Source organism: Populus nigra, chromosome 9 (genome assembly GCF_951802175.1).
Source record: "Populus nigra chromosome 9, ddPopNigr1.1, whole genome shotgun sequence".
NCBI classification, from domain to species: Eukaryota; Viridiplantae; Streptophyta; class Magnoliopsida; order Malpighiales; family Salicaceae; genus Populus; species Populus nigra.
This window is the reverse complement of record NC_084860.1, coordinates 4908862-4921542: the sequence shown is the minus strand read 5'-3', so window position 1 is coordinate 4921542 and position 12681 is coordinate 4908862. Positions and strand designations below refer to the sequence as shown.

At 31.5% G+C, this 12681-nt stretch overlaps 1 protein-coding gene across 2 annotated transcripts; it reads right to left on the bottom strand.

Moving 5' to 3' along the window:
* Positions 1-1207: 1207 nt before the first annotated feature.
* LOC133703924 (transcription factor VOZ1-like) lies at positions 1208-6389 on the bottom strand. Of its 2 annotated transcripts, none has more exons than XM_062128672.1 (5): positions 6227-6389; positions 5100-5360; positions 4782-4931; positions 2438-2960; positions 1208-2301 (listed from the first exon to the last, which is right to left on the bottom strand). In XM_062128672.1, the coding sequence occupies exons 2-5, from the start codon at positions 5325-5327 to the stop codon at positions 1733-1735; spliced, it is 1470 nt and encodes a 489-aa protein (XP_061984656.1). In that variant the 5' UTR covers positions 5328-5360; positions 6227-6389; the 3' UTR covers positions 1208-1732. The 2 variants fall into 2 exon arrangements, with proteins under 2 accessions (XP_061984656.1, XP_061984655.1); XM_062128671.1 differs by lacking the exon at positions 6227-6389 and adding an exon at positions 6050-6206.
* Positions 6390-12681: the final 6292 nt, after the last annotated feature.

The following is a 12681-nucleotide window of genomic DNA, read 5'->3' as shown; positions in this document are numbered from 1 at the left end:
ACAAAAACACTAGGGGTGTTAGAAACTCAATACTCCATTCTCTTTGTACAAAATCAGAAGTGGTGTTAAAAAAACTATTTGTATTAGTTAGCATGATTCACCTGTTGAAATTAGATAATATAAATATTATAAAAATAAATAAATAAATAAATTTTAAAAATAAATATCATAGATTTAATGATGGATCAAAATTTTTAAAAATCAATTAACTCGACTTAGCTCGTATGGTTTATACTTCTTTTATCTATATATTTAATAATTTATAAATGAATCTTTAATTTTATTTTATTTTATTTAGAAAATTTTTGGTTTCAAAGTTCTTATTAGTAGGATTCTTATCGAATTTTTTTAACATAACAAAAAAATAACTAGTCTCTTTATTGAATAAAAAAGGGAAGATAGCTAGAATTTGATATTGGTTCAAGATATAAAAATTAACCTAATATTATAGGTGTCATGACACATACAGTTTATAATGTAAATCTATCTTTAAATGCAAACCCATGAAAATAAGTAATATAAATTCAACTCGTAATATCCACACAAAAAATTAATTCAATTTGATATATTCAATCTACTCAGTACAAGAAAATAAATAAATCAAGTTTATAATTTGTAAATATGATAAATTAAATTTGATACCCCGGACCCGTAGTTATTGTAGTAAAGGTGAATAAGCTTTATTAAGAGATGTATTTCTGGGTTTTTGAAGTCTTTGAATCTGTGTTGTTTTGGTCCATGCTTAGAAAAGAGAAGATTAGGAAAACAAGATGAACTGGATCGAACATAACTCGCTGACTCTTGACTCAATTGGTATCCCAGGTCATTGAAAGCAGTCAAGTCTAGTTGGAATCGATTGAGAAAGATATCAGGTTTGAGAAAAGAAATTTGGGAAAATGAAGAGGATGAGTTGGTGACTTTAGAGATTATATTTGAGAAAGATATCAAATTTTGGTTTCAAAACAGTGTTCCTGTGTTGTTTTTAAATGGCCAAGCTTTGACCGAAATATTTTCATGATATCATGAGAGCTTCAGGACGACTGTCACAGGTATGTGATAAAGCTTGTGCAGTTTGTGTTAATGAGTGAGCTGAAGTTGAAATAATTGTAGGCTATGAATATTTCCAGAAAAATCACTGTAATCTTGTATCACAATAGGCTGTCAGAGGAAGAACAACACAACGTGAAAATGGGAATTGCAAACTAGATTTGTAAAATTTCGAATTAATATTTACAAATTCCTGAGAAAGAGTAGAGAGCATAACAATTTAAACAGACAATATCATATACTTGAGAGCAGGTAAGTCCTAATGAAAACGTATCTTCCATTAGCATGAAAACAGCAGCTATTAGTAGCATAGTCTTAAATCCCCCCTCCCAAAAAAAAATGTAAAGTATATCAGTATATTAGCAATTGTTTGCATCCATCACTTGCTATTCTGGTGATTTTCCACTTTCCAGGGTGAATCAGCATATCATATCAGTTATATAAAAATGGACTGAGGACAAACAGCCATTTTTCTTCACCTTCAATAAATTAGAATACGCTCCAGCTTCCTCAACAGTGATGCAGGCAGCGCTCAAGTGAACGAACTATGCACAATTCTGTGGTGAAAAAGGTTCTTGAACTCATGTTATTGAGGATGGAAAACTAAAGACCCATGCATCACTACTATGAAAAGTTGCCTAAGCTAATGCAACTAGACGACAAACAATGCTTGTTTCCACATCAATCATGGTTTCTTAAACTGTGTCAGATAGTAGTCTCCTAGATTCTCAACGAGATAATCATAATGCGGACTTGGCCCATAGTCATATGCTTCATTGGTTGGTGCCGCCCGGGTTGCGCCTGAATAAACATTTCTGACACCGGCCTTAGCATTCACTTTGGTCCGTCCTTTGACAGCACGCTTGTGGTCAGAGGGAAATTCAGCAGTGAGTCTCCCCATCTGCTTCTGCAGATCAACAACTGATTCATTTGCTAGTTTCCCCTTAGCACTCTTCTTTCCATCAACAGCCTTCAGTTCCAATCTATATAATGCACAAGCATCACAGTTATTGATTTCATATTCATAAAGATGCCACTCAAAATTGTTCAGTGGTTGTGGATCCATGTAATATGATCTCTTTAACCCTCCAAATTCATTCATAACTTGTTTCCTTGACTCATGCCAACCACGCCCAGTGTAATCAGGCAATGACCTTTGCTTTCTGTTCCCACTTTCAAATGCTCTGCGAGGCTTATCAAAAAAGAGCCATTCCCTAATTGTTTCACCCTTGAGAACCGAAAGATCAAATAGCTCTGTGATATTAGAAGAAAATTAATTGAACATACAAAAATTGCAAAGGATTTATCAGAAGACATATTCTGCTTCAAAAAGAAATAAAAAAAATGGCTACTGCTCACCAAAGACATAAAGCAACATATATTAACATACCAGGTGCATTCCATGGGGACTTCGCAGTTGCAGCTCCCTCGCATTCTGGGATTCCAACATCTTTTCCTTCAACCTTTGCACTAAGGGAAGAAAATAGAAGACCATCTTTCAGACCAATTCCTCCAGGTCTCAGAATCGGACTCAGTCCAGGTGGCCCTTCATTCAATGCTACAGCATGATGAAAGCTGCTACAATAGTCCTGATACCAGTCCAACCCTCCTTGTGCAGGCCTTGGACAATCCCAAAGGGCACATTTTGGGCCTAAGAAAGCTGAAGGCGGAGGACACATGCTTGGTAGATAGCTGGAAACAAGATGGGTAGCATCCTCACCCAAATCCATGCCATTATAACCAGTGTAAAAGTTTTGCTCAGAATTCTGAGGTAAATCAAAATGATGGTATTCCAACTGAGCAACCACTTCCATGTTATTAATCACCATGCTACGAACTCCTGAAGGGGAGTCTTTGCATTGATCAACAAATGGGAAGACATGCTCTTGCTGATCATGATTCACAACATATCCCTGCATCAAATAAACCAGAATCACCTGTGAGCATCCTTCTCAGTTTTAGCCACACACCAAAGTTAATGCAATTATGCAAATAAAGCAAATTAGATATGCAACATTCTCAAAACATGACAAGGTAAAACTAAGCCATTTTAAGCTATAAGTAAAAGTATTTCAAGTCTCAAAACAAACAAACACAAGGACTACAAACAGCCACAAACTAAATCACCATGCAGTCACTAAGCAAAGAGGATAAGTTGAAAAAAAAAACATACTTTATACATCTTTTCATAGTTTGTTTACTCTTAAGCAAGACAACTGCAGAAAACATACAAAAGTAAGGAAATTTTATGATCTGAATACACCAGAAATATACCAACTTTATGCTGAGATAATATACATTTTCTACTTATAACCTATAGAGCAGGTACTCGAGATGAAATTTTATTTCAAGAAAATCGCTCAAATGTTATTAACTCAGAAGGCAAATCATCAGACAGACTCGGACTAGAAATAAGATGAAATGTAGATAGAATAAGACACAAAGAACTGCAAATAACTGGCACCCAAGAGTAGAAGGTTATTATCCATCATTAATCTTCCATTAATATCCCAAGCGAGCGTAGAGTAAGCAAGTTTTGCATTATGGCCTATAGCAGTGCATTATTGTATCCCCCAAACCTCATCCATCACCAAAACCCATTTAATACTTGTCTAAGCAATTTATTTTTTTAACTTGCACTCTGACTAGGTTCGAAGAGTCAAACGTCATCATGGGCAACATTTGAATCAATAAGCACAAAACAACAGACAGAGTACCTTACAATAATCTTCTTCTCCACTCTCTACCAATACTATTCCAGCCCTTGAGATTTCTTGGGGAAATTAGATTCCTTGGTTTTCTTTACAGCCTCCAATAATAAATTTGGGGGAGGAGTTGGACTAAAATCAATTAACAAAATTGTCTTGAAGTGTATAATAAATTCACTTGTTGGGTACAAATCCAAAATTAGTGGAATTGAATTAAGTTAATCTTTTTTTTTCCTTTTAGTTCAAGCATAAATCTCTGAATTGTTCTTTCTTTTTTGTCATTTAGCGCATAATGGATGCGCAAGTAAATATGAAAAGCAAATACTCCTTAAAAGAAGATGTGAACATTGCATGAACCCTACCATGCAATGGCCAACTCTACGTAAAATCTGAACACTGGATCAGATTTCATATTTTTGGAATAAAGCTCTAAAATTCAATTCATTACCAAATCAAGCCTTCCACCCACAAGAGTGCAGCTTAATAACATAACTGAACTGAAATCGCCAAAGACCTGACTTTCTAAACAAGTAAGGGTCCATATTTCTTCTCAAGATTCCCTATTTTAAGCTGCATGAGCACTCAAGTCCGGCTTTCAACCTTGTTTAGTGATTTGATTGATAACCATGGACAGCAAACCAATGCTGTAAATATGAAAGCGACACATGCAAAAAACTATATCCAATAGAAGGGAGAAGAGAGCTGAACTTTCTACCAACACATGCTTAATTCAATTACCTTGTGACAACAAACAGCAATCGTATTCTAGATCTCCAATCTGTTTTTTCATTAGCAAAGCCTATACGGATTGTTTGTTTTTGTGGTTGAATTTGATTTTCAAATTGTGCAATTAATTGATGCTTTTTTAGGTGTTTTCAATAGTTTTGATGTGCTGATTTCAAAAAAAAAAATTCATTTTAATGCATTTTCAATTGAAAAGCACCTTTGAAAAGCAATCTATACCGCATTACCAAACTCTCACTAAACCTCACAAAATAACTGCACAAGGTTAAAAAAAAAACCTACCTCTTGAAAGACAACATTGTTTCCAACTTGCAAGCTCTGATCATTAGGTTCCGGTTTTGGTGCTGCTAATGCACTAGTGGCATCATCTTCCTCCTCGCAAAGCTGCAGCAGCCTGCATATGTCCGTTGAGAATGACCCAAGACTACCACCCTATAATCCCACAAAGGTTGCAATTCACAATTATGATAATCATCCAGTACAAACAAAATATCATGCATTCTCATCACATGAACTGAATACATGCCAAGTTCTCACATACATACATGGTATGTAAAGATATACATGGACTATAAATGGGATAAGATATTCAATCCTAACTTGTTGCAAAGAAGATGCTGGAGAAGGCTCATTGAGCTCAGCTTTCCATTCACGAAGCATCTGATGAACTTGCTCCTCAAGGACAGCCACATCAACCGTGCGGCTTTCTTTCCTTGCAAACTGCAGATCCAAGAACATCCCTTGAAGATCATCAACTCGGTTCTTCGCCTTGTCCTTGAAAAGCTTATGAGATGCTGACTTACAATTGATCTTCGAACCCTTCCCCATCACAGTAACACTCCCTTTACTCTCCACAAAACCCTACAACCAAAATTCCACTTAAGACCAGGCACAATAGCATTTAATCAACAATGAACATAAAGCACATTTTCAAGTAAAGTTAGCTTAAACCAAAATAATTCCATACTAGCCATTCAAGAAAATCCCAATTAGATTATTGTCAATAACCACCATAAACAAAAAGAAAATATTTGAATAAATTCAGTTTAAATGTCAACCAATAAAATATCCTGACAAAACATATTCGGTCGAAAAAACCACCACTAACGACTGATCATGTTTTCAAAGAATTAGTATTCTCCACCAAAATAAATAAATAAACAAATAAAAGGTTTAAAATATCAATGTTTAACCTCAAGAAAGAAAACCCAATTGTCCATAGAACCCTTTGAAAGCATGAGCAATAATAGAATTCATTTTTTTAAATAACAAAAATCAAAGCAGCTGAAAAATAGCACAGAATCGTAACTAAATCAGCAATTCAAGAAAATCCAACACGCCCCCATCTTTTTTCATCATTAGGTTTTTGCACTTGAATTCTAAACAACATGCACACTTCTATAAATATTAAATTAGCAAATCAGTAAAAGCAAAACTAAATCACTGACACAAAACCATAACAATCCAAACACATACAATAATTGACATAAAAATAACATAAAATCCAAGATAAAAAAAAAACTTTTAATCACTGATCATCACAAACTTACTACGAAAATCTTTCTTTCAGTTCTCACCGAGAGAGAGAACAAAAAAAACAAAACAGAGAGAAAGAGAGGTGTTCTTATGCAATGAAAGGTGTCAAAGAAATGGGAAAAAAAAAGCTCTTTATAAGTAAATATATTCCAGAAACAAAAAGCAGTAAAGATTCTTCTTGATTTTTTTACCTTATTTTTTTGGGTACTAAATTTATTATTTTCCCATTTTCTTTGTTTTTTCTTTTTCTAGAGGGAGCGAGATTTTGTAGAAAGAGACAGTGTGTGGGTGATGGATAAGAGAGTGTGTCTCTAACAATGGTATGTTTTCGGTGCGGGTGTGAGGGAATGTATGTATGTGTACGCGGCAGAAGCTCATTAGGTGGCGATTTATACTACTTATTTGGATGTTTTGGTTTGGTTTTACCCTTATGTTTAAAGTAAATTGCAGTTTTGCCCTGCGGGGTTTGACCTCCTGTGCACGTAGAGGAGATAGGTTTGGACCTTGGACATATCTGGAGTGGTTGAAGTTCTCCACTGATCATTCACCGTCTGACGTGTGTACATAATTAATATTAAACTCGATTTAACTCGTGAATCTTAGTTTCTAAGGATCGTAAATATAGAATTAAGTTTTTTTAAAATTATTTTAAATATTCATCCCATTATATTTGGTTAACCTAATAATTCAATAAGATCTAATTAATCTATCAGATATAATTAATCTGACTAAACCTAGATAAGTTCGGTTAAATCAACTCTAATTATTTAAAAAAAAATTAAATGAAGTCGTTTGGGAATATTACACTTGAAATACCTAATAATCTTTGGTCCCCTCTTTATGTATTATTTTGTTCTAGCAAAACCATAAATGAGTATCTTTGTTATACCGAGCTTATTGATCAAGCCTCTTAGGAACTCTGCCATTATTAAATTCCTAGTGTTTTTATAAAATTCTTAATTGAATTTCTACATTCATGTTCATTAAGAAATTTTGAAAACAAGGTAAAATATTTTAGTGAAATGACACAATTTAAAAAAATATTAGAAAAATAACATAGTTTGAATATATTTATTATTAAAATCACGATTTTAAACTATGATTATCAAAATAGAAACGCAATTCTGAATATCAATTACAATCCACCGCTCCTTTAAAAGAAAAAAGCTCTAGAACCTTAAAAGCTATCACTAGAATAGCTTTTAATTACTGAAAATCGCCTTCAATCTTCCATCAAAACACAAAAACCATCCTCCCTTTTTCTTCACAAATATTTTTATTTTTTTGTTGTAAATCGTCAATCCAATTTGCGCTTTACAACCTCCCTTCCACGACAATCGATAGAACTACCACCCTATCGTAAAAAAAAATCAAGGTAGAATAGTTGTATTTTTGTTAGTTTATGGGTTTTATTGTTGGATTGAGGAATTTTAAGTTTTGATTTATGATTGTTTATGTGGTGTTTGATAATTATGTGTTTTGTTGATGTTAAAATAATTTCGGGTTTGAGTCAAGCAATCATGTGTGTTTTAATGCAATTGGTGTTATTTATGGAATCAATTTGGTTTGAATTAGAAAAATTATAGCCTAAGTTGAATTTTGGGGTTACTTGCCATATTTGAGAATATTTTTTAAACTAAGATAAAAAAAAAATTAATTGATGCAGTTAGTTAATTTTTCAATCAATTGATATTATTAATAAAGCTATAATCGAAATCATAGCAACTACACTTTGCGTTAAATTTTGGTAAAAAATGTTGTAATTAGGGATTTTGTTTCAACTAAGTTAATGTAGGTTTTAATTAATGCAATTAAATATGTTTTCATTGATATTATTAAGGTCAAAATAATAGAAATTAGGATTTGTATTGAATTTTGAGATTAATTATTTTTTTATGAATAGATATTTTTATTTTACAAATTATATCTTTCAACTTCTTATGTTGTTTCGTTAAGATGGCACCGTTATTCATTGTACGAATAATAGTATCACTAACATTGACAAAAGTATTAAGTTCTTAAATGCTACTAGAGGCATGTCATTTGAAGATACTAAACAAATTATATGTGGAATACTTGAGTTAAATTATAATGATGTTGAAAAAGAGATCATTTAGAGGTGTCTTGTTAGGGAACATCTATATCGATTACATGTGATATGTATTTTGGGAATATAATGAAATTTTTCATACAAAATGGATTAAACATGATGGGGTTGTATATGATTAATCGATCTAAATGTATAAGCTCCTATAATATGGATCATAAAGACACTACTATATTTGTTTTCATATATGCTCGACCACTTAGACAAGCATCACATTCTGTTAATGTTAACACGTCTAAGATGGTGAAAGATATGTTTATGAGAATTTGTGATAAAGATAGAATTAACACTACATACAATGATTAGTGTAGATATGACTTCTCTAAACCTAATGATAATAAAGATGAGAGTGTCATGAGTTTAGTTGAAATATTAGATAATAATGATAAGATAATAAGGATTCATGTTCTAGAATTTGATTATGATACTAGAGTTGATGATATGGTTTCTAATTATTGGTCTATTTATTATAGGAATTTAGTTGATAGTGTTAATTTGGTAATTGGATAAACTTTCATCACTAAATATGATATAATGAATGTTATTAAGAAATGACACATTGCACATTCACTTGAATATTGAGTTCAACATTCATTCAATTATATATGGAAGAGGTATGCCATTTATGCACCTAAATGTCAATGGTAGAGGCATGTCATTTAAAGATATCAAACAAGTTATTTATGGAAGACTTGGGTTGAATCATAACGATGTTAAAAAATAAATATCACCTAAAGGTATCTTGTTGGAAAACATCAATATTTTTCTATACCAATTACATGTGATATGGATTTTGAGAATATGATGAAATTGTTCGTCCAAAATAGATCAAATATAATTGAGTTGTATATAATTAGTTGACCTAAACATAGAAGCTCCAATAATATAGAGTATGGATATGCTACTGTATTTTTACTCATATCTGCTCGACCATAAGCATCGCATTTTATTGGTGTTGGTACGTTTAGGACAGTGAGAGATATGTTTATAAAAGTTTGTGATCACTTAGACAAGTAGGATTAACATTGTATACAGTGATTAACATAAGTGTTACTCCTCCAAACATAGTGATAATAAAGATGAGGGTGTCATGACTTTAGTTAAAACATCAGATGACAATGATGAGATAATGAGGTTTTTTGTTCCAGGATTTGGTTATGATACAAAAGTTGATGACATGATTTATAATGATTGGTCTATTTATTCTAGAAATTTAGTTGGTAACGTTAATTTGGTAGTTGGATAAACTTTCAGCACTAAAAATAATTTAATAAAGATTATTAAGCAATAACACATTACACATTCACTTGAATATCAAGTTCAATGTTCAAACCATATATTTGTTTAATTATAATGTGTTCATGCATATGAACGTTAATGATACTTCCAACGAGATACCATAAAAGGTTTAATTCCTTTGAAAAAACAAAGTTGAAAGGTAAACACACACACAGATATATATATATATATATATATATATATATATATATATATATATATATATATATATATATATATATCTTGGATCAGGTTTGAATTAGATTTTGAATTGGGTTTGACAATATCCATATCATATCTATTTTATATTGGGTTAAATAACTATATAAAAAAAACTTATGCATTTAATTTGATATCTATCGAGCTCAAGTTAAATTGTCATCTTTGTTCACTTTCTTTATTTTTTTTTCCTTTATTATCAATACAAGATGGCAATCGTATTGGAATTTATTTTATTAAAATATGATTAATGAGCACATTTGAGGCTAAATTTAAAATGGAATATACTCATTTATAAGGTTAAAACTTTGTTGAAAATTGTTTTTAAACAAAAATTCTTTTACATGAAATATTAACATGATTAAAATAAATTATATAAGACTAAGAAATTAATTTCAAATAACCCTAGTTGACATGTTTTAAGGACCTAAAATCCTCTATCCCATATAGAAAAGAAATGAAATGTTCTTGTAGTTTATATAGTGGAAAGTTGAAAGGTCATAAATAAATTTAAGCAAAGTAGTATTTGTTTAATCCACATGCACATGCTCGGGCATGGACTTTGGACCTTGGGACTTGGGGTTTAGGTTCTTGGTCTTATATATTAGGCATAGGTTTGGTTTGATTTTCTTTTTTTGTCTTGGATTATGAAATGTGAATGTTTCTTTGAGAATTTTGATAAATGCTGAATTTTGTAAAGCACCAATAAATCTAGAAGTTATTCAGAACCAAAATAAATACAATAGTGAGAACCAAAAAAAAAATCTCTATGTGTTCAAAGTCAAAAGCTACCTATTCCACCAAATTAGTATATCTCTACAAATTTTCAAGTCTTTATTTTGGTTAAAAAATCTTCATTTAAGTGAAGGATTATTGGAATTTGTTTTATTAAAACATTGTTAATGAGTATATTTGAGGTCAAATTCAAAATAGGATGTACTCACTTTTAGGGTTAAAATTTTGTTGAAACTTTTTCTATAACAAAAGCTCTTTAACATGAAACATTAACATGATTAAAAAAAGTTGTAGGTGAATAAGAAATTAATCTCAAAGAACCTTAGTTTGACATATTTTATGAAACTCAAAATCCTCTATCCCACATGGAGAAGATATAGATTTTCTTGTAGTTTATATAGTGGAAAGTTGAAGGGTCATAAATAAATCTAAGCAAAGTAGTATGGATTTAACCCACACGCGCGGGCTTAAGCATGGGCTTTAGACCTCGGGCTTTGGCTTTGGATCTCGGGCCTCAGGCTCTAGGTTCCAAGTTCAAGGTCCTAGGCATGAGTTTATAGTTTTGTCTAATCTAGCCTATGAATATAATCAATTTTTTTCTAGAAGAGTTTTTTCAAATCTCTACAATTCTTTTCAGCTCAAAACAAATTTAAAGCTAAAACATTCAAGTTTAATTATAGTTTTATGACAAGTAACCAAAGTTGATAATGGTGGAAATTAATTCTAGTAATTATCATAATTAATTCTTTGTTTGTTTTGGTTCCAAAATACACTATAAAAAAAAAAGGTTGAAAAAAGAGCTTTATACATTGATTTTCTAGATTTTACATACTCTTCCTCACTTTTATTTTCTACTTACTTTTTTTTTTAAGTAAAGTTTCTTCTTTGATTTTCCTTCCAATCTAGAGCTAAGTTCAGTCTTCGTAAAAAATATTTGAGTTATAATTTTTTTTGGTTCATTGACCTTGTTTAGATGTGCATCTAAACAATGTAGTTATGTTGGAATCTTGAAAAGCTTATTGTAAACATCATTTTGTACCAAGTGAAGAGCAATAAAGATTTAAGAACAAATGATTAACTCTTGACAACAACAAAGCTTGATCATTTTCTTTAAAATGCTTCAACAAATATTCTATTTTGATTTCATTTAATTTAATACATTGACATGCATGCAAATATTCTTTTTCAATTTCTTATGTTATTTTAGATGCATGCAAAAATCTTCATATGATATAATTACTTGTTGTTTGCAAGTTTACAATGATGTATAACATCGCATTCTTGTAAATTAAATTGTTATAATAAATTAAATATTTATTCTCACTAGCTTATTTTTTGGACATCAAACTAAAACTATTGCGACACGCGAAAAATATTTTCCTTGTAAAATAAAATATTATCATTGGTATTTAAGAAAATGTAAAATGGAACAAGATAGGAATGTTCCAAGAAACTTAAATTACTAATAGATTAAAAAAATGAAAATCATTCTCTAATTAGTCCATCTTAAAAGCTTTCATAATTTTCATACCACTGTTCTGTAATTAACAGAGGACAGGAAAAACATTTCATTAATTCCGACTAGCTATGGCATGATTTTGTTTTTTCTGCTTACAAGTTGTATATAATTCATTGTCATATAATTTATTTTTATTTTTTCCTGATTTTGTTATGGCGGCTGCTACAAGTCTTTCTAATTAGAGTATGCACGCAATTTTCTCAATGAAATCAATTTCTAAACTTCCGTTCTTTCTGATGAACACCTCCCTCTTGGGCAAGAAGTTACACAGGCAATTTCTGTCAAATGACCCTATCAAAATCTTGGTATGTACTCCCTTATTTCAACGTTGGCAAGACAAATTTTATTGGTCAATCATGGAGGAAACCAGCCAACGACACTCACTTTTATGTACCATGAAAGGGAAAAAAATAAAAGCCAGCCAACTCTGGAGGGTGAGAAAGAGAGATGAGTAATGAAAGAAAGGCATAAAGGGCACGTCCACTATCATCCACAGATTCCGATCGTGATTGATATAGAATCTTAAAAGGTGCTTAGTCACAGAAAGGTCGATCTATTGTAGACACTTGGCATCTTATGTCAATAAATTTGGTCGGTATCTTATCATTATCTGAAATAAGACTATAGTATTTCAGAATTTACTATGGGATAAGACACCAGAACGGAGACAACTTGTAATAATTATGGCGGTGAGAGTTTCTTCATTCTCTCTGTCATGCCTGCCAATACACCAAATCCGGATAGTTCGTCGGAGAAAATTCGTGTTCTGATAATCTTTTGTGAAAAAA